This window comes from Phyllobates terribilis, unplaced genomic scaffold (genome assembly GCF_046119375.1).
Source record: "Phyllobates terribilis strain yellow unplaced genomic scaffold, ASM4611937v1 Scaffold_9__5_contigs__length_417890890, whole genome shotgun sequence".
Classification (NCBI taxonomy): Eukaryota; Metazoa; Chordata; class Amphibia; order Anura; family Dendrobatidae; genus Phyllobates; species Phyllobates terribilis.
Window position 1 is genome coordinate 117,700,951 of NW_027362769.1, and position 23,467 is coordinate 117,724,417.

General features: G+C 42.6%; 1 protein-coding gene across 1 annotated transcript in view; it reads left to right on the forward strand.

Annotated features, from left to right (window-relative positions):
* The window catches only part of LOC141161741 (bile salt export pump-like), a 137,451-nt gene that overhangs the window by 12,469 nt on the left and 101,515 nt on the right, over positions 1-23,467 (forward strand). Inside the window, exons 3-11 of the mRNA XM_073647000.1 lie at positions 1,282-1,309; positions 2,668-2,728; positions 3,207-3,445; positions 5,827-5,911; positions 7,795-7,928; positions 9,558-9,729; positions 16,734-16,858; positions 18,633-18,807; positions 20,007-20,120. Of these exons, the coding sequence (XP_073503101.1) occupies positions 1,282-1,309; positions 2,668-2,728; positions 3,207-3,445; positions 5,827-5,911; positions 7,795-7,928; positions 9,558-9,729; positions 16,734-16,858; positions 18,633-18,807; positions 20,007-20,120 (1,133 nt within the window). The remainder of the gene's footprint in view (positions 1-1,281; positions 1,310-2,667; positions 2,729-3,206; positions 3,446-5,826; positions 5,912-7,794; positions 7,929-9,557; positions 9,730-16,733; positions 16,859-18,632; positions 18,808-20,006; positions 20,121-23,467) is intronic.

Here is a 23,467-nt window from a genome sequence, read left to right on the forward strand (position 1 = left end):
ACGATCCAATTATTCTGATCAAAGTTTGATCAGGGTAGCATCAGTTTTTTCGGATGTAGAGAGAAAAAAAAAAGTTCTTCAACTTCTCGATTCTGTCAGTCTATGAAAATCAGACTATACTTGGATATCATCCGAGTGCGGTGCAAATTTTTCAGTGGGTCCGATATGCTCATTTTGCCATTTTTATGGTCTTCTCCAAGAGGATTCTCCAGAGTTGTGTCTTTAGGCTGCTTTCATAATTACCTGGTGAGCCATGAACAATCATAACAAATTAGCATATTGGGCAGACTAAATAAAAAGGCCTTTATTTTACTTATTTATTTTTTAAATGGAGCACTCAGGGGAGCAGTGGGAATGAAGTAAGAGCAAACAACTGGACGCTTTTGAAAAGTCTCATTTAAAGAAGCCATCCTCCTCCCATCAGAGTTTTTATCATCTTCATATATTGCAATCATCATATTATATAGCACTGTGTACTTACAATTGCTCATTTTGCCTTTCTACCTAGTTGATTCTTCTCTTTCCTTGGCTCCATGTAGAAACAGGAAGTCTCTTGTCCCTGCCTTTATCATTCCCCTCTTCAACTCCTGACCCAGCTGCTCCCTCCTCCCCCTGCCAAGGACTTTTGCAGTGACTTATAACTCATGTAGGGAAGTCCAAAATGATCAATTGTAAGTACACAGTGCTATATAATATGATGACTACAATATAGTAAGAGGATAAAAACTCTTAAGCTGACCAAGAAGAAGGAGATCTGCCACCGGATGATCTTGTGGCCGGACGTCAGCTTCGTTCTTAATCCCTGACATCACCACCCTCCTCCTCTGATGGCATCACCTCCTTGTTATGACAATCTGGTTCCAATGCCCTGTCCACCACACAATCATGATTATCATCATCCCTGACTCAGTTGACAGTTGTCTCTGAGTCGAAAATATCTTGTGCTCTTTGCCCACATTCCTGATCACCAGCTCTAGTGTTGCCCTAAAAGTGGCACTGTCACTTCGGCTGCCACTGCCAGTGCCACTACCACCACTGCTGACAAAGCCACTAACACAGCTAGCTGTTTGAATCATGTGCTCCTTCTCCTTCATCCTCATCTCATCCGAGTCCAACTAGAAAAAGTTGTTTTGAAACATATTCCTTAGCCCCTGGAAATATTGTCCTATCCCCCACTATCACCATAGTGTTTTGTGTCCACATGACAATCAAAGACACTTTGACTAAGTGGTTTCCTTGAAATAATAATTAATAATAGCTGTCTATTGTGTTCTTTTTCAGAGGGGGAACTACAGTCTTTAAAAAATGGGTACGTATATTTATAGTGTTGTATATGTGAAAGCAATGAACTAAAGTTGATCAGTTATCATTAGTAATGAAAAGACAAAGGCACAAATATAAAAGTTAGGGATTGTTCACATCTGTCTTATTTCGGTATTTCTGTTTCTTTATTGGACAGAAATACAAAAATTAGTGTCAGACCCCTGCATTACATACACCAATGACAGCAGAAAGACCTCATTGACCTTAATGGGATCCATTTGTTTACCATCACGGTTTATGGCATTTTATCAGACAAAATATTGTCTGATAGGCAGATGGGCTATATTGTCTGCTTTGGTGGCTCCAAATGAGCCTCAAACACATATGTGAATACAACCCAGTCTAGCTGTTGATGGTATATTGAAATAATGCAATAAGTCAACAGTAAAAAAAGAAATGATAAAAAAAGAGGAAAATTCAGAAGGGGTTTTCAGGGATTTAAACATTGATAGCTTATCCTAAGGCTAGGGTCAGACGACTGTAATTTCTCTCATTCGAGAGAATGGGGCGATTATGCTAATCACACTCTGATCAGACTCGGATCAGAGTGTGATCCAATTGTCTCGGATGTGGAGAAGATGGAAAAAGAAATTTCTCCATCTTCTTCATTCTATCAGTCCTTGAAAATTGCACCGCACCAGGCATAGTCACCCATATGCTGATCTGTTGTGCTTGTGGAAACAATGAGGTGGGTGGGCGATTTTGCCAATCGGTGAGGCTGCATGTGTTGAATTTAGCCAATCAGATATTAATGGGCTATCCTAAGGGTACATTCATACTAGTGTATAACAAAATCAGTCCCATTCTCATCCAGAAAAGTGGGACGATTCTTTCTCACCTGTCATCCGTGTGTATGCAATCCGTTTTTTTACAGTTTAATTACAGGACCATTTATTGTTTCCCATCTTAAAGAATTGTAATGTATCCATAAAAATTGGATGCTATACTGATGGTCTGTATGGCATACAATTTTTTTCTTGCACTGTACCGATTTCGGCGTGAAAAATGCTTCAATTTCTTTCTCCCACCGAATAAAGTTGAGAAAAAATACGCAGATCAGCGCTGCCTCATTGAATAACATCGGTCCTAGTACAATCCCATTTTTTAATCATATTGCGCTCGTCTGAGTTATACGCCAGTGTGAGCGAGCCCTAAGGAAATGGCTTTCTGTTTATATATCCAATTTCATTTCTTTTTCAGACAATATTTTGATAATTGTAACTCGTACTGAAAAAAAACAATACAATGTTTTTTTTTTATTCTCTTTATGTAACAGACAAAGGATTGATAACACATTTGTAATAGTCTGCATTTATTCATTATGCATTGTGTTCTGTTTTCTAGATCAGGGAAGAAAGCAAAGAAAAAGAAAGAAAAAGAAATTCGGGTTGGATTCTTTCAGCTGGTAAGTGTGACACATACAGTAAGTAGCACAAAACTGCAAAAGCTGCAGAAGATATTTCCATCATCATTAAAGGGGTATTCCCATTTCCAAGATCCTATTCCAATATGTAGTAGGTGCAATAATTATAATATTAGCAAATATCTAGAATTAGAAATGTAGTATTGTTTTTCTGATTCGCTATATCTCTTTCCTCATGTGCAGGGCATTGCAGGACCTTTGGTATCCATGGTTACGACCACTAGCAACTAGCTAACTAACTGTCACTATATCAGTGGTCGTAACCATGGATACCTAAGGTCCTGCAATGCCTGCACAGTCATTGTTCTCTAAAATGCCAGACGCCCGTAGACGTTAGCAGATCCCTCCAAAATCACCAGGATTGGCTGACAGCTAGTTATGGACAGACAATATTGGAATTGGTGATCAGACGTACAATGCTAAGATTATTTTCCTAACTGGACGTTTGGTTTCCTCCTAGTTCCGCTATGCTTCCTGCAAGGACATCGTCATGATGGTAATTGGGGCAGTGTGTGCTTTAGCCCATGGAGCAGCGCAACCCATGATGCTTTTGATTTATGGACAAATGACTGACATATTTATCGCATACGAAAGAGAAGACCAGATCCTTAAGGATATAAATAAAACATGTATCAATGAGACAATCAGCTGGGTCAATGGTACCATCTTAGAAATGGGTAACTCTACAGTGCCCTGCGGGTAAGTGTCACACACATCCAAGGTGTTGACTCTTCTCTGTTTTAATATAGTAACTGTAGTCTCCTTAAAAAGTATCATTGCCCTTCATTGACCGTTAAAGACCATATTTCTGGTCCCACTAGGTGTAATATTGACCACCACTGACCTTTATCATGTTGAATATGACTTAATTTTGTATGTAATAATAATAATAATCTTTATTTATATAGCGCCAACATATTCCGCAGCACTTTACAATTCAGTAATATAATGTTTATATAATGTATATAATGTTTTGTATGTTTTTACCATTGCTGCTGCAGTTATTGGAGGTTCGAAAAGCAATGTCTTGGTCAAACAATCAAGTATAGATATCTTATGGTGCAATGGAGAAAGAGTCGTAGTCAGAGTTCTTTAAGAAATAGATGATGATTCTGACACCGACCAGATGCTACTTGAGTGTGTGGTTTGACTACCAGAAAGATGAGCGCAAGGAAAAGGGGTAGAAGGATGGCTTGAGCCTTGCTCAGATTGTTTTTCCCCTCACATGGGCAGGTATTGTTTCTTCATGTGCTGATGGGGAGCTGTAGAGTTCCTAATCTATTTGAACCAGGACATCTATGGACAATTTTCTTCCTACAGAGTCTGCACGCTGCAAAAGATTCATCAACCGGCAAAGTAGGAAAAAAATAACCACACTCTAGATTTCCAGCAATAGAGCGTTTAGTCACTGTTGGGCCTCCTTGACCAAAAGCAGTTAAGGCATCACCTGCTCCCAAGCTGACCAAGAAAAAGCAAATCTGCCACCGGATTATCTTTTGGCCAGATGTCAGCTTTGCGCTTTATCACCAACCTCCTCTGATGGCATCACCTCCTTGTTACCCCAATCCAGTTTCCATATCAACCACACAATCATCATTATCATCCCTGATTCAGTTAATTGTGTAAAGAATGACCAGTATAAGTTAAGACTGGTCCGGTAAGGTGTATGTGGTCTTCCTGACTCTCCCCCAATAGATACTGTCAGGTAAGAGAAGGATCGGGCAGTTTGAGTTCAGACGCTCAATGTTTTTGTTCGCTTGGAAGATAAACTGTCTGCAAAGGTTCCCCACATAGAATACATGTGAACGTTTGGCCAAGCCAAATGTTCATGTGTATGGGGTTTCCAAAACAAAACAAATAAAAAAAATTCCAAGGTAAAAAAAAATGGGACCTAGGCCTGACCAACTGTCTGCAATGTTCACCTGACACCCCCCCCCCCGCCTGAATAAGAAGCGGGGAGACCTGAGGGGGATGCCGGCAGCAGTAAAGAGGAATGGTGACATTCTGGCATCTGGTAGGTGAGTAAAATATTTTTGTGAAGAAAGCCAACCAAAATTTCCCTGTCCCAAAAAAGTTTCCCTGTCACGCACTCACTAGCTTTTAATATTTGAATAAAATTGGAAATGTTATCATCTTACCAGAAGCTGGAATCTTCGTTGTTTTTTTCATGACTTTCATGCTTGTCAGAGCGTTGTTCCCTGCATGCTGGATTCTATGAGCTTGGCTTTTTCTACCATTGTAAAATATTTTTGTACCTTTGCACCACCCTGAACCCATTAATAAAGTCTTTAAATGTTGTTGAACACTTTATGAAATGAAACATAAATAGTTATATCAATTACGGCTAAATTTAATGTATACAGCAATTAAGCTTTATTTCCAGAAAAGTGTTGTAAGGGTATGTGCACACGACGTATTTTAGATGCCAGCGTACCCACTGTGCTTTACTACAGGAAGACTCTTTAGAAAAATGCCGATGGTGTTTATCCTTAGTGTGTTCTTCTTTAGTCTTTTTTGTTTGATTTTTTCTTGCTTTGTGGAAACCACCTGAAGAAGAATGATCAGGTCATTTTTTTTTTACTAGTGAGGTAGTTAAAAGTCTTTTTGCATTGCAGTACACACAGTATGTTTTTTTATGTTTAACAGTTATTGAGCACTTTCTTAGTGTTCTTCATTTCTGTTGATGGTAATGCAGGATCCAACAAATAATGGATACTGAAGGACCTAATCATCTATAATGGGGATTGTCAGGTTTTTCCATCATGGTGTTTGTCATTTTACTCAGCAAAACACTGAAACATTCTGCTCTTTTTTGCCCGTTATTGTTGGTGAAATTTGTGGCAGGGCCTTCAAAGCAGACGTGATCGAAAAAACAGTAGATGGTATAAAAGATTTTAGTGTATTAAAAGGTTGTGATCAATATTTGCTGACTACTCTCACTTACCGTATCCATATTATTCAGGTGAAAGGTTCAGTAACATGTACGTTTGCACCTTGTTTATTAGAGCTGCATGTTATATTTATGACAGTCTGTTACACTCCATTCACCCTGCACTGTGACCTTTCATCCTAATCCACAGAATAAACATTGAGACGGAGATGACCCAATTCGCTTATTACTACATTGCTATAGGAGTGATCGTCCTGGTGATCAGCTATTTTCAGGTACATGACTTTACAACTACAATCCTCAACACCGAAATAGCAGTAACAAAGCAAAAGTTGTGGAATTATGGGAATCACAGTTTGGATAGACATGTAAATGACATTCAAATGTTGGAAAAAATGAATCAAAATATTCTGAAAATGTCAATTTATTCAGTATTGATTAAGAACACCTTTGCAGAAATGCACCTACACGCCTTGGCTCTTTATCAATGCAATTACCGACCAATGATGTCCCAAATGTACAAGTCCGGAGACCCTGCAGGCCATGGTAGCACAATTAGGCATCGCAGGCTACTCACAGTAACACCAGCGCCGTGCAGCCTGGCATTGCCGTGTTCAAAGATGGCTTCTGGGACCCTTTGCAGAAATGGCCGTACCACTGGTTCCATGATGAGGCTAATGTAACACCAAGCTGTTAGCATACCCGGAGTGAAGACTACAGGAGTCTGGCTACCATACATTATGCCACCCCACACCATAATCCCAGGAGTAGGACCGATATGACACTCCCTCATGAAGACCTATTCATTGACCTCACGACAAAGGTTATCACGGTGCAGAGCAAGGTGATAATGGAGGCCGGAATGGGGGTCTGTCCTCTTCAGATCTGAGTTCCACTCTTGTCCTGGATGCAATGATAGCTGGTGATTGGTCCAGAGACCATGTGGGAAACGCCATGAAGAGGCGATTATGATGTGGTGTGGCATAACGCATAATAGCTGGACCCTTCTAGTCTTCATTCCAGGTACACAGCTTGGCGTTACAATGATTTGGTGATGGCATCAGTGGTACGGCCATTTTTCCAAAGCGTCCCAGGAGCCATTTTTCAACATGACAATGCCAGTCCATATCTTACTCGTTCTACTTTGAGCAGCCTGCATGGCTGTGGTGTTTCAGAGGAAACATACATTTAAAAGCCAACCGGGGACCATAGGTGACCTGTATAGGAAGCTGGTCCCTGGTGGTTTCTCCATGCCCCACTGTCTGTTAGTGAGAGGTTTCTTCCTACATGTAGATGGGAGAGACCTGTCACTCAAGAGGAGCAAGGCAGGGAGAAGCTTCCGGAGAACAGCCTCTTGGACTACTCATCATTCATTATTGCGTTTACACTTTTTTTGTCTAGTTTTTGTTTTTTGTCACCTGTTTTTCATTTCATTTTCACCTCATTCTTCTATTATTTTTTTTTGTTCATCCTGGTGAACAGGGTTTGCGGTTTCCAGATGTTTTTGTCTCCTTCATCAATCTCAACTTTTTAAATAGTTGCAAATATTTTTATGCAAATGTACTCCGATCCTCCCCTGGAGTAGTGTAATGTACATTTGTAATTTTTGTGCAAATTTTGAGATCATTTATAAAAACGTGACTTTGTGCTAAAAAGTTGCAAAAAAAAAAAGAGATAACGACAAAAAAGAACATTTTTTAATTATTTTGTTTTGCAAAATTCAGGAACCACGTGCTCCATTTTGAAGAATTTGATACAACAAAAACATCAAGGAATATCACAAAACAAAAAGAAATGTGACGTTATAAAAAAAACGCCAAAGATGAATCAAACCCATAGTTACTGGATGGTTTTAAATGAGTTTTCTCTGAAATGCTGCAGTGTTTGAGACTAAAACATACTTGCCTGCAATGTCGGTGCCAGTGTCTGCTACCTGCTACCTGTGGTTCTGGCAGCAAGAATCAGATATCAGGTTTCCTTTATAGGTTATAAAATGACTTACAATCTTTACTGTATAGACCTATAGATTTCGATAAGTGCTGCATTATAACTCCCCGTAGAACTCTTGCAGAGCCATGAGATGGCGGTATCCGTATGATCCATAATATTTCTATATGCATATGGACCATCCTAAATTATTTCCATACTTTCCCTACAGATCGCTCTTTGGGTCGTGGCTGCAGCTCATCAAATACAAATAATTCGGAAAGAATATTTCAGGAAAATAATGAGGCTGGATATAGGCTGGTTTGACTGCAACTCTGTTGGGGAGCTGAACACAAGAATTTCGGAGTAAGGAAGGGCATTACTTATACAATGAAACACAAATGTCAGGAATAATAACACCCACTGAACTTGAAATGAGTGTTACGCCATAAATTTTCAAGTCAATACCCTTTTAATTATACATTAATATTGTGCATTTTCTAACGTTTAAAGGGATATTCTCAAAAGGATACATTATCCATTATCATGGGGGATAGGTGATAACTTACTGATTGTAGAGGGTCAGGTTACTGGAATCTTAATACTGAGATTGGGACTGTGGAACCTGAGAACCCCATCCTGAATGAAGCTTAGGTGCGCATGCTCCACCTTTGCTCCATTCATAGTCTATGACACTGTCTAAATAGCAAGTGCTGGCCTCAGTTTTCTCTGGCAGTCCCATAGACCATGCTCAGAGGCTGAACATGTGCACCTCCATTCAAAACAGCACTCTGCAGAACAGGAACGCGGATGCCCCAGAAGTCGACCCCCCATCAGTAAGTTATTGCATATTCATAGGACAGTTTGGCAGTAACCCTTTAAAAGTTTTATCCCATCTATTCTCATAGTAAGGTTATAAATGTGTGATTTCTTGGGTCCCCACCTGCTTGGACTACCACCAAAGAACAGGAACCCCAAATTCTTGAGGGCATTGATTGGAGCAGTGATTTTGCATGTCCACTTCTTCTCCTTCATTGGCTCACTGTAACGCTATTCCAGCACCCCTGCATGGTTCCCCTTCCCCCTCCATGCAGGGATGCCGGCATACTCACTGCCCCAGCCACGCGGCGTGGTCCCAGACGTGCTCCCTGTTTCCATCTGTGTGCGCGCTGCACTTCCCTGCAGCATGCCTAGTATGTGCGCACGCCCTGCTCTTAAAGGGGCAGCGCGCACATAGTTAAATGCCCCCAGCCAATAGCTTGGAGGCATTTAGTATAAGAGTGCACCTGCAAGATAGATCCCAGTCAAAAGCTGAAAGGCATCTTGTTTAAAAGTTACCCTCTCCAATAAGGAGGTGCCAAGCAACACATTAAGTCATTAGGTAGTGTGGTGTTCTACCAGTGAAGTTGTGAGATTCCCTGGTCCTTGTGCAGCCAGTCCTGAACACGAAGTCCCAGGTCCTAGTGCGGCCAGCGCCTGAACCTTGTCCCCTGGAAGGGACCGTGTGCAGCTAATCCCTGAATCAGTATGCGAGACTTGTGTGTCTGAACGTGTACCTATACATGTACCCTGTATATCCAGACTACTACAACCAGTCTTCGAATTAGTCTGTCTGTCTCCGTGTCAGTAACCGTACGCCAGAGGATCCAGAACTTAGTAGTCTGATCGGAGCCCTTATCCTATCCTTGTCTGCGTACCTGACCCCTGGAGTCAGCAGCTGCAGTACCGGGGACTGCCTAGGAGTGGCACCTGGAGGCTACCTGCAGCCCAGCCTGACTCCACCATCAGGAGCTCCAGTAAACATCTGTTAGCCACTCAGCTATGCCCCTCCTAGGCAAAACCGGCCCCGTGACACAGTGGGTCCGCGAAATCACGTGCACCCCCTGCGTGCACAACACCTACATTTATTAATCATTTTTGCTACGACCCTTTCCTCTTACTTTTGCTGACACATCATAGCAGGCACCCGTAACATTGTCTCTTTTCTTTAAACAGCGACATTAACAAAATTAACAATGCCATTGCTGATCAGGTCGCCATCTTCATCGAACGCCTTTCCACATTTGTGTTTGGATTTCTTATTGGATTTATAGGAAACTGGAAATTGACGTTGGTTATTGTGGCTGCGAGTCCTCTTATTGGACTAGGGGCAGCTTTAATGGCGCTGGTAAGTCTTTTAATAACAGTTCACCTTTTATGAGTATTGTGTCTGAGTTTTACAGCTTAATGGGCAAAGAACACAGAACACACTTTTCTAGTTTCCGAAACTTATTTGTTTAAACCCCATTTATAAGGCAAGAAATCCCACTTATTAAACCTGACAGGACACACCTGTGAAGTGAAAACCATTTCCGGTGACTACCTCTTGAAGCTCATCAAGAGAATGCCAAGAGAGTGCAAAGCAGTCATCAAAGCAAAAGGTGGCTACTTTGAAGAACCTAGAATATAAGACATATTTTCAGTTGTTTCACACTTTTTTGTTAAGTATATAATTCCACATGTGTTAATTCATAGTTTTGATGCCTTCAGTGTGAATGTACAATTTTCATAGTCATGAAAATACAGAAAAATCTTTAAATGAGAAGGTGTGTTCAAACTTTTGGTCTGTACTGTATATATTACGTAATTACAGTAGTGTGAAAAAGTGTTTGCCCCCCTTCCTGATTTCTTATTCTTTTGCATGTTTGTCACACTTAAATGTTTCAGATCACAAAACAAATTTAAATATTAGACAAAGATAACACAAGTAAACACAAAAATGCAGTTTTTAAATGAAGGTCTTTATTTTTAAGGGAAAAAGAAATCCAAACCTACAGGGCCCTGTTTGAAAAAGTGATTTTCCGATCCTTTGGTTGAACTTGATGGACATGTGTCATTTTTCAACCATAATAACTATGTAACTATGTAGCATGGTGCACACATTTTCTGATCCTTAGCTACACCATCTGGAAACATTGATTAAACAGGACCTGTGAGGAGGTTTAGGACCACCAGACTGATTTAATTGGGTAGGGTAGGAAAAGACAAGTTCAAACCTTCCAGGCCATAAATGGATATTCCATCACTGAGAAAATCAACTTTGATTCTGAGATGTGGCTGCAAATACAGTACATTAAGAACAGGCGGATTTCCAGTTAATGCATTGATCCTTCACATTATTCCCCACCTAACTGGGGAATAATACTGTATGAGCTATTAAAAATCAGCATTGGCCAACTCTTGGTGGACTTGCACCTACTTTTGCATAAAGATTCAAAGTTGATTTTCTTAGAGCTCGAATATTCATTGGTGGCCAAGAAGATATATTTGGTCTTGTCTTTCTTTGCCCTACCTAAAAATGATATCAGTTCTTGACAGGTTTCCTTTAAAAGTGTAAATATGATAACAGCAAAAACTTTGTGCATAGACTTCATAAAGAAGCTACCATCCGTGAGCAAAGATAGATATGGTAGACATAAGACCCCAGAAACAACTGATGCACATAAATCTGGCATAATTCAGTTGCAATTGTTTGCTGACAGTCTATTCTCATAACCATTAAAGGAGGGTTAAAAAAATGTAAAGACACTCAAAATGGGATCTGTCACATGTCAAAAATGTATATATATTTTTTTACCTGTTCTAAGTGCCATTGTTCTCCTTAATTTGGTGATAATTTTCTGTCCCCTCTTTCCTGTGTCTAAATGTAGTCTTGTTAGCCAAGTGGGAGTGGTCCTCAACTCTTCTCTGTGGGTGTTTTCTTGAGGATTATGCCCAGTTGGCTAACAAGACTAGATTTATACACACAGAAGAGTGGGCCGTTTCTCAGGGATGTAGAGACATGGGAACAAGATAAATACAATACCAGATTTAGGAGAACAACAACATCACACTAATAAATACACATTTAGGGCATGTGACAGGTCCTCTTTAAAGGGGTTGTCCGGGACTTTAACATTGATCATCATCAATGTCTGATCAGTGGGAGTGTGCCGGAGATCAGCTTTTCCCGGTGTCTGCGGCAGCTGGAACTGCTCAGTTGCTCCGTCGATGAAATAGTGGCTGCGACCCGGTACTGCACATACACCCCCTACTAATTTGAATAGGAGGAAGATGTGCAGTACCTTGTCGCGGCCACCAAACAGTCAACAGGCTGGTGCTTTGCAACTTCGTAACAGAGCAGTTCCGGCCAACGCCAACACTGGAAAAAGCTGATCGGCTCGGGTGCCGGGTGTCGCACCCCCACGATCATACATTTATGACGAATCCTAAGGATAAGCCATCAATGTTAAAATCCTGGACAACCCTTTTAAAGTGTTTTAAAAGTTGACTGAGCAAAGTTGAAAGAGCATATATGGAAAACTGACAGCTTCCTTGTGCACTGCCTCTTTAAATCTAGTATCATGAACGGCGGTGTAGGTAGGAGAATTATGGTCTGTTTCTCTATGTGACTATTATGAAGCTGTAATGGGAGCAAAGATATCTCTTCAATCATTTCGACAAATGGATTGAAACATCTTATGAGAAAAATAGCCTGCAATTTACTTTCCAGCGATGTTATTTTTACCAGAAAGTACAGTCAGTACTTTATTTGATGCTATAAGTGAAAGCACTTGATGGATAGTAAGTGGTGTCATCACTGCCTAGAACTGTGAGCTGAGCCGCAGTTAGAAAGGACATGCAAATGACGCGCCCCCTGGGCCTGTGCTGTGCAGGGGGATACCCGGAGCCGGATCGCTGGTGGGATGCTGGGGGTTGTAGTCTCCGTGTGGCGGTGACCCGGTCCGTGCCCATGGTGATCAAACCAGTGGCAGTCTATTGGTGTTATAATAAGTGTCCGACTACGCCACCCGTGGATTGCGGTCAGTGGGGACCGCCGCTGCGCTGCAGACCGCTGAGGCTGGTGTTGTATGCGCAGCCAAGTATGGGATAACTCCCCACGGGAGAAGTATTGCCTCAGGGCAGCTAATGTGGATGATGGTGGTAATGGTGTGAGCGTCCCAGTACTAATGGTGCTGGTGCGGCGATGAAACACAGAGACGTGTGGTTGCAGTTTCCAATGCTTTACTCACAGTTCTTTACTGGTCCTAGTCACCTCGGTACCGGCGGTGACTGCCCAAGCCGTGCTGCGTCCACCAGGCAAGGGGCTCGACCAACTCCCAGGCAATTCCAGAGCGTGGCACAGGACTCCCTTCCTTTCCTTTCTCTGGCCGTCCCCACCAGTGACCCACCTTTGTCCAGCTTCCTCGGGCCTTCTGTTGGCGAAACCTCTCTCCGGTTTCCCTGACCCTATGTGGTATGCTTTCCTGGTGGATGTAGTGAGGGGTCGCACCAAGATGTGGTCACAACCTCCGGTTTTGGCTGAGGATTAGTCGCCTCCACCAATTTGGGTTCCGGTACCCTGCTCTGCCAACCCTTCACCCTGTATCTCCAGGGCATATGGGGTTCCTTCTGTCCTCGTGTCTCTGGGCCTTTCTCTGTGTTCCTGTTCCTTGCTTCCTTTCTTACTGTCCATTCTCCTTTCTCTCTCTCTCAGGCTCCAGCCTCCTGACAAGGCCTGCCTGCGGAGCAGAGCCCATGCAGGGACTCTGCTTCCTGTCTTCTCCTCTCACTCTTAGCTTCTTCTCTGCACTGCACTGAACACTGATCTAAGATGGTGCCCACCTTATATACCTCCTTCTAACACCCGAGCCCAGGTGACTAGCAACCAATGGGCTCCTACCTATGCCCACAGGCCCACCCCTATCTGCTCCTACACCACTGGGTTTTCCTCCCCCTCCCCACTCCAGCCAGGAACAGATGCTGTCGTGCCTGCACTTCTGTCTAGTGGGAGCACCGTTGAGCTGTCCCTTGGAAATGGGGTGTGTGTGGTGCATGCAGCTAAACGAGTCCTGGTCCACACTCCATCCTTACCCGGGAGTGGAATATCACACCTCTGGTCTGAGGTGCAATACCCCTGTAGCGGCCGAACCCTCGGGGTGCTACACAAACACTTGCCGTCCAGTTGGCGTCCCGGCACGTCATGTCATCTTGTTTATAATTAATCTTTTATTGGGTAATCAATAAATGCAAAATTAAATATTTAAACCTTTCTAGAGACATCAAAGAAACATATCCAGTGTTCCATCTAAGCTGAGCGCTATGGAAAGTAGTGAATTTAAACAAATTACTAATAAATTTAATGAGCTCTATAACTGCTATATCTGTCAGTGGGGCAAGTTTAAAAAGGGAACTCTGCTTTCAACAAGCCTTACATAAATCAATAGTAGATGTGAATATAGGAAACTTTCTAATATATCTTATCACATAATTCTGCTTCTTTCTCCACTTATGGGCCATTTTTCAGATCCCTACAGTCTTCAAAACTTATTCATTCTGAAAAAATACCACAACTCCATCTTACTCAAGACAAGATGGATTACCATCACAGTGAGGTGTCAGGTTACACAGCCTATTACACTCCATGGAAGGAGGAGGAGCAGAGTGAGGAAATGGGCTTAGGGAGACACAATTCAGCCACAGAGATGGATTCACATCTACACAACTCAGTACTGCTGTATAATTTCTCCCATGCTGCTGTTTCTTTTCTCTTTATGTAAAGAATGAAGGACAGGAATACCTCTCTGTATGCTGTGTATGGAGATATTGTAGCAGCAAGCTTCCTCCCACCAGCTCAGAGGCAAATGAAAATTAAGAGATACAGCCCACAAAGGGAAAAACTGTTGAAAACGCAGGATACAAATCATATAATGGCCGAGGATAGTATTATTCTTCATGTATACAGATAATACATCTTATTCTGAAAAGTTACTAGAAAGTACAGTTACTCTTTAAAGCTATAATTTTCAAAGAGAACACTTTAAGGCCCAACACATTAGATAAAAGTTGTTGGAATCTCAACAAGCCAATGCAAAAGGTATTGTCATGCAGAGTGCAATACAAAGGGAAGAGGGAAAGGGAGCCCAGACACTAGGGAAAGGGGGAAGTGGAGACCTCCTAGTCTGGAGTAGTGTCACCCTGTCTCAACTATCATCCCTATATTGGCTCTTCACCAATCGCCGAACACGTCCCTCGCCCTGTCTTTCCCTGGCATATGGCTAAGGCTAGGGAAGGAAGAAGATGAGCACTAATCGATCTCCACTAAACTCTATAGACAACAAGGGTAGACAAACATGGGGATATTGCTTAGCTTTAGACGACTCCAACAAAATGCACACACGGCCTCAAGCTCCAGAGAGGAACGAAGTGCTTCTCTTGCTAAAGCCTCACAAGTAGTAATGAATATCGCCGTCACCTCCCTCTCAGACACACCAGGTATTTATACACCCAGGCAAGGGAGCTAATTAGCCAGAGGGAGGTAGCCGCTGGGTCCTAGAGACAGTCAGTTTTTAAGAAGATGTCTGTAATGCCAAACGTAGAGATCTCCTGCAACCAACTGCAGGGCGACTGTCTGTCACCTCTGATACACCTGTGACAGGTATTTAGGTGTTTCTCCACTTTCCCCTCTGAAAACACATGAATGCTCAACTGAACTGGGCACTCATATGTATGGTAGCGTAGGGAGAGATATATGTTGGCCAAGCGAACATTAGATCGATGGTTATCTCATGTGTATGACTATCTTTAGAAGAAGTAGTAGACATGTCTACAAAGTAATTTTTTTACAAGGGCCACCCCATCCAGACCATGGAAATACCGGAACCCTACCATAGTAGTTAAAAAAAAGGACCTCCACAGTGCCAGCCATCGAGCTCCAAGTAACAACTTATAACTTGCGTGTTCTCCACACTCTTGTCTGTTTAGCCACTAGGAAGGTAGCGACTTGTATCTGCCTGTTCCTATGAGAATCTTTACACAAATATGTGTTCCTCAATAAAGAAATATGTAATAGATCTCTTCTACCAGTAAAGAAGCCTCATGTCCCAGGACATCTTGGACAGATGTCGGCCAAGTTCTCATTCAACTAACAGCTATCTCTCAGACTCCACTATAGACTTCAACGTTCAGCAGAGCGTTCTTGTGTTTTCAATGAGGAGAGAAGAGTAAGCCGTTACCAGGTACATCTGCCTGAACCTTATCTTCTCTTACAAAAATGAAAAGAGAGAAAAATGAAACCAATGGATCAGCTGGTGGTCCATGGCTCAATACTATAAAAGGACTGAAGGTCCAGGCAGAAGACAACCATATATGAAGTTATATCTACTACCTCTACACCCCACTGGATCAGTATTAAAATATGACGAGTTCAATGATTGCAGCGGATGGGGAGTAATTTAGGCTATGTTCACACATCATGGTTTTTCAACGTTTTTTTGATGCAGTTTTTAATGCAAATTTCAGCTGCCTTTTGCAGTATCAGCAAAGTCTATGAGAAACCAGAATTCTTAATTCACAAATCATGTATTTTTATGGTTAGGATTTTGTGCCTTGCATGTTTTTTTGGAAAATAGAGCATGTCACTCCTTTCAGTGTTTTTTCACCCATAGGAGGTAATGGGTGTTGAAAAAAATGCTGAAAAAATGCATCAAAAACGCATCAAAATTTGTATCCGTGTTTTTTCAGCTTTTTTCAGTGTTTTTGATGCCAAAATAGAATGAGGTTCTTTTTTTTTTCAAAGAACTTTATGTACATGCATTAAAAGAGACAGAAGGACAGTTAAAAAAATGCACCAAAAACGCATCAAAAAAGCACCAAAACTGCAAGAAAAATCCTGAACTAAATGCCCTTGAAGATCAGGTTTTGCTGCTGAAAATCGATGCCAAAAAAACATTACGTGTCAACATAGCCTTATAATTTTACTTTTGCCTCTTTCGTGTTGTGCAAAAGTTGTAAACAATGTAGCAAACCTCTTGTCATTTTTCAATTGTAGGAAGAAAAATAGGTAGTGTGAGGGGAGGCATGGTTAATATTGTTGCAAAATATTTATTAAATTTTAAGCCAGAAAATGATCCAAGAAATGGAGCACATCAAACATGCTCACAGCAGGCATAAATGGAGTTTTCTGGTGTAAACCCAGATAAATATGTGCTGACTTTTTTTAAGACTGGGGTATGAAATAAATCTGCCCATATGTGCCTAATCACAGCCAAGCTAAATTATAATTTTTAACTATGTAGCTTTCAAGTAGTTTCTTTATGGATAAACATTTTCTATAAACTTGTCCTGATATTCTTGACTTTGACATATTTTCAGGCTGTTGCAAGACTAACCGGCAGAGAGCTGAAAGCGTATGCTACAGCTGGGTCTGTGGCCGATGAAGTACTCTCCTCCATCCGAACAGTGGCTGCCTTTGGTGGGGAGAATAAAGAAGCTGAACGGTAGGAAAAGTAAAGAGCATCTGTCAGCACAAAATGACTGTTCACACCAAGCACAGATGCTCAATGCATGACTGTTCACACCACGCACAGATGCTCAATGCATGACTGTTCATACCAAGCATAGATGCTCAATGCATGACTGTTCACACCAAGCACAGATGCTCAATGCATGACTGTTCACACCAAGCACAGATGCTCAATGCATGACTGTTCACACCAAGCACAGATGCTCAATGCACCCTTGGCGCGGCCAAATATTTCTGTGAACCTTCCTATCCACATGTTCTCCATCTATCTCCACCCTCCAATAGCTCCTGTAAATCCAGAACTGTCTGAATCAAGGAAGAGGAGATAGATGGAAAACAAGTACCGGTATGTGGGAGATGGACTGAACTGCTTGATGATGCTGAAGGTGCACTGTGACTGTGCTTGGTTTGAATAGTCATTTTATGCTGAGAGGCTTCCTTTAAATCTTCATTAAGCCCTGATATTACCCCTTAGTGACCAGGTTAAATGTTTGCCAATATACCAGGAAAAAGTGGACTTTAACTGCACTGCTGGATTGCCGAAAAAAATGGATGGCCATCCAGCAACGCCGTCCACCCCCTCCTGGTGTATTGGCATGTTGGATCCCCGTGGATAGTGCAGCAGCTGGTATTTTCATGCTATACATTGGTTGTATCTACACACAACCCCACCAGGTAAGCATACAATGACATGTTTGCCTACTCTGCATAATCTGGATAAGACCCTATTTGTGCTTTACATTTCTCCTTAGCTTCATGTGTCAGTCATGTGACAATAACTCTGGAATATTTCATCATATCCCAGTGATTTTGAGATTTTTTTTTTCGTGACACCTTATATTTTACGATAATGGTAAATTTAGGTCGATATGTTTTGCTTTTAATTAATAAAAAATATCAAAAATTTGACAAAAAATTGTAAAAATTTGAAATTTTCAAACTTTGATTGATTTAATCCATATTTAGTCCAGATGGTCATACCGCACAAAATAGTTGATAAATAAAATTTTTCTCACGTCTGCTTTACATCAGCACCATCTGTAAAATGTTCTTTTATTTTGTAAGGATGTTAGAAGCTTTAAAATTGTAGCAGTAATTTTCCATTTTTTTTCATGGAAGTTTACAAAACTTATTTTTTTAGGGACCTATTCAGTTTTGAAGTGACTTTGGAGGTCCTATATATTGGAAAAACCCCAAAAGTGATACCATTTTAAAAACAGCGCCCCTCAACATACTAAAAACTGCTTTCAGGTAGTTTATTAACCTTTCAGGTGGTTTTTAGGAATTAATGCAACGTGGCAAGACAGCAAAGAAAAATTTTATTTTTACCGCCTAAATGTTGGCAATATCTGAACAGGCCGCCATAACTGGCAGACTCTAAGGCCATTATTTGGCCATAAATTGCCATGGCAAACATCAGGACCACACGATCAAGTTCTCAGGGTGCCGATGGGGTTGAAGAGGAAGCCCCCACACTCTGTTAACCATCTAGATGGTGTAGTCACTATTGACAGCAGCATCTAAGGGGTTAAATGGCCATGGTCAGTGCCAACGCCAATCTTGGCTGATGCAGCATGGTGTCGGCTATAGTGTACTGCCGACAGCTGCTGCATTTTCACCCGTCGGTGGAAGCTATTCACTTATATCTCAGGGCAGTTTTAAGTCGTATTGGTGGTAACTAAGGGGTTGATAAAAAGATAGGATGATGATTGAATTGATCCATATTTTCCATCTGTTTATTATTACAGATATGACAATAATTTAGTGGCTGCCCAAGCGTGGGGCATAAGGAAAGGCACCATCATTGGCTTCTTCCAGGGATACATGTGGTGCATTATATTCTTGTGCTACTCTCTAGCATTTTGGTACGGATCCAAGCTGGTAATTGAGACAAAGGAACTTACACCCGGGAGTCTTCTTCAGGTAACTGTTTTCTATAAGTTTAATGTCTTATGGTATCCGAGTAGAAGTGCCAAATTTGGAATATTGGTCAGAGACAGAAGAAACAGTGTAAGGTTACAATAACCTACATACAATCACAGGATACAATCATTGCAAATGGACAAGGATGGACAAGGATACATGTTACTTATAGGAATTGTATGAAGTTACATTCTATCTTCATTGTCATAGCCTATGGTGGTATAGTGAAGCCTACAAAATAAGGGCAGGATAAGTGGGAAGGGCACGAAAAGTATCTAGTAGTCACATACAAAGAAAGATTTGTGACGCTGAGTCGCTTCTCATGGATAAGCCGTGAGTCAGGGTAGTCATTGTCCGAGGTCAAAAGGCAGGAGGGTACATCATACACAGAGGAAGAGACAAAGACGTAGTCAGGTAACGGTACCAAGTCAGAATACCAGGAGGATAACGAATCAGAGAAAAGGGGATAGGCAAAAGGGATGGTCAGAACGAGGTCCAAGGTCAGGCAGCAAAAAGTTCCACAAGTGAAGCGCAAGAGAAAGAAAACATTCCACACAGAGCTGAATGTACATCTGGCAGAGATCTGGGACTGACAATCACCTGGGACAGGGAGCACCTGAACCCAGCCCAGAACCTCCCAGTTTCAGATTGGGTGGCCAAGCTGTCAATCAAAACACCAACTGTTCAGTACGCCCCTGCACCAGACTGGACAACTGAACTATCAATCAAAGTACTGACAGCTTCAGGATGCCCTGCACCAGATTGGACAGCCGAGCTGTCAGTAACTGCATCCCAGACACAGTGAGGGGTGGAATCGTGACAAGATCAAACTAAAGCCCTTTTTATGGTGCTAGATTTTGACTCCCACGACAAAAGGTCCTGGTGCTTCTTTCTCAGAAAAAAACTTTTCTTGTACCAATTCCTCATCCTCTTCAATACTAACAACTCAGTTCTTCTAACAAATGTTGCATTCCACACGTTGTCATGACCCAGTAGAAAAAATATGAAACCAACCAGGCTTGAGCCACCCCTCTGCAAAGGTCCCATAGCAGCCGCATGGTCTTCCACTATGTTACATGCTTAGGTACTGTTGTTTTCTCTGTTTTGACCAGCAAATGAATACAAAACCAAAATTTCAGATTCACTTGATTATGTATCACTGTATTTTATGTATAAAGCATATCTAACTCATTTTTTAGGTTTTCTTTGGTGTTTTGGTTGCTGCCATGAATTTGGGTCAGGCGTCTCCATGTTTGGAAGCTTTTGCCTCTGGGAGAGCAGCTGCAACAATCATTTATGAGACTATTGAAAAGGTATGTTTTAAAGGAGCAAAACATTTTTATTAATAGGTTACTCGCAAGATAGTAAGCTATCCCTTGTCCAAAGGATAGGGGACAATTTGCTGATCGCTGGGGGTCCACCAGCAATTTTGAGAACGGGGCTCTGGAACCCGGGAGCCAAGCTCTGCTCAACCTCACTCTATTCATTATCTATGGTACTGCTGGAAATATCAAAGTGCTGAACTCAGCACTTTTCCTGCATTCCCATAGACAATGAATGGAGCAGAAGTCGAATAAGCGCACCTTCCCCATTCAAGATGGGTTTCTGCAGAGCCTGGTTTCCAGGTTTCCTATGTGATTAGTAAGTTATGGATAGAGGATCACTTACTATCTTTGGAATAACCCTTTAAATGCCAAGGTTGAAGGATATGTACAATTTTTCAGATTTTTTTCTGAATATCTTTAAAATGCAACTGAAAAAAATAACAACCTTGAAAACAGCCCTAATTGTAAGAATGCTATTATTTTCTATATCAAGTTCCTCTGCAACCTATGTGTCTACATGATTGCAGACGACAATCAAGTCCCGTGTAGTCGGATCCTGCAAGCATGAGTTTTTCTACTCCCTCTGTACCCTTCCAACCTACAGACAGTGGAATATGGATCAGAGTAGAGTAAAAAATCACTGCAGGATAAGTATACAAATAGGGATTTTTGTAGTGTGCAACCATGAGGACACGTGTAACGGCGCAGTCAGACGGGCGTATAAATTGGCGCGAAATAGGAATGCAGTGCAGGGACTGGTTGGTGGCTCTCCCGACCTAAGCGTGACAATTTCATGTATTTCTGTGAAGCTGTCACGCTCGGGTCGGGAGAGCTGCTGGCCAGTCCATGCACTGCGGTTTCGTCTCGCTCTAATTTATATGGTGGTCTGACTGAGTTCTAAAAGGTAGCAGTTTTCATCTTCTGCAGGGTTATTTAAAGCATATCTGGCAGCAGATTTTGCAATATAAACTGCATACATTCATAAATAGATATATTAGACCTGATGAGGCTGATGTACTTTCCTTGAAAATCCATGTCAGAAAAAGCTGTATAATCCTAATATTAAAATAAGCCTTTCATAAGTCCCATTATAGAGTGAAAGAGCTCATTAGATTGTGTATTGAATCTCTGCCCACCCAGCCTGACTGACAGCTGCAGCTTATACTGAGCAGTGTGAAATCTCAGCACCACTGCGGACAGCGCACACTGCACTCCACACTTGATCCCCCTTGCGTCCTGATTGACACCTTCCTTTGGATGCCACATTACTGCTCTGCAGCACTCAGAACACGTTTATTATTATTATTTCTTATTATAGCACCATTTATACCATGGCGTTTTACATGTGAAAGGGGTATACAAAGCACAAGCAATTACAATCATTTTGAACAGTACAAGTCAGCGCTTGTACAGGAGGAGCGAGGACCTTGCCCGCGAGGGCTCACAGTCTATAAGGAATGGGTTAGGATACAGAAGTTGAGGGTAGAGCTGGTCATGCAGCGGTATGGTGGAGCGGTGGTTACTGCAGGTTGTAGGCTTGTCGGAAGAGGTGGGTCTTCAGGTTCCTTTTGAAGGTTTCCATGGTAGGTGAGAGTCTGATGTGTTGGGGTAGAGAGTTCCAGAGTAGAGGGGATACACGGGAGAAATCTTGTATGCGATTGTGGGAAGAGGAGATAAGAGGGAAGTAGAGAAGGAGATCTTGTGAGGATCGGAGGCTGCGTGCAGGTAGGTACCGGGAGACTAGGTCACAGATGTATGGAGGAGACAGTTTGTGGATGGCTTTGGATGCCATATTTAGGGTTTTGGACTGGAGTCTCTGGGTAATTTGGAGCCAGTATAGGGATTGACACAGAGGAGAGGCCAGGGAATAGCGGGAGTACAGGTGGATTAGTCGGGCAGCAGAGTTTAGGATAGATTGGAGGGGTGCGAGAGTGTTGGAAGGGAGGCCAAAGAGCAGGAGGTTGCAGTAGTCGAGGCAGGAGATGATGAGGGTGTGCTCTAGTGTTTTTGCAGATACGTGGTTGAGAAATGCGCGGATCTGGGAGATATTTTTGAGTTGAAGTCGGCAGGTTACCCCATCTATTGGGAAATTTGGACATAGCAATGTCTGAAAAAGACTCAGGTTGGGTCGAAACGTAACCTATCGCTTTACCTATGGTTTTCTTATCAAGCACTGTGGTGAACTACTATGTCGTATTGAAATAAACACAAATATCATTTGCAATCTTCTGTTGAGTGCGGCTGATTATCTTTTAATTCATCCAGCCTGACTGACAGCTGCAGTGACGCGCCCCCTGGGCCGTGTGTGGAGGAATACCTGGAGCCGGGTCTCTGTGTAATGCTAGGGTTTGTAGTCTCCGTGGAGGTTACCCGGTCCCTTGGCTCAGGGTGGTCAAACCAGTGGCGGATCTGTTTCTTTGGTTTTGTAATGTTTAAATGTCTGACTACGCCACCCGTGGATTGCGGTCACTGAGAACCGCCGCTGCAGGGCAGACCGCTGAGGCCGATGTTGTGTGCGCAGCAGAGGGTAGTATAACTCCCCACGGGAGGAGTATAGCCTCAGGGCAGTGTCTATAGATGGTGAGGGTTGTGGTGCACGGGCGCAGCAGAAATGACTCAGAGTCCGTGCAGTGCAGTTCAGGGTCTTTACTGTTGGTAATGAAGAAGGCCCTGCCGGGAGTACTGGCTAACATTAGAGGCCTGGTCAGTCTGTGAGCGAACAAGAGTTCCCCTGGCCAGGTGGAGGTGTAGGCCTTCCGGTCTGACTGCGCTCTTCCTGGCTACCCTGCTGTAGTCGTGTAGTAGCCCACGTCCCTGAGTGTACCGTGTGGTGCTCACTCGTATGGCTGGTGACTTGGGGTCTTTGGTGCCTTCCGCTCCTCGATGGTGGTGCCGGTCCCTTGCTTGTGACTGAGCCTCCGGGCTTTCTATGGCCAGAGGACCTGAAATCCCCTGCCAGGTGGTTTCTGCTGCTGGATGTGAATATCCTCACAGCCTCGGACTCCGGTGTCTTGTTCTCTGCGTCTTTCTGCCATGGCCAGCTCTGCTGCTCCAGCCCCTGGTCTTCAGCTCCTGGCTCCTATAGAGCTCCTTGCTGCTGCTCTGTCCCTTTCTCTGGAACTAGACTCTGCTCTCACTGGCTTACCCCGCCCCAGATCCAGTTTATAAAGGGCAGGATCCTCCCCTCCCTGAACTGGGGCAGGAGGTGTGGCGTGCAATAATGCTCCTGACCAGGAAAACCCATGCTCGCTCTCAGACATGGTATTTCTACCACTGTGGCAACCAGACCCCTGGGGTGCCACAGCAGCTTATATTGCGCAGTGTGAAATCTCAGC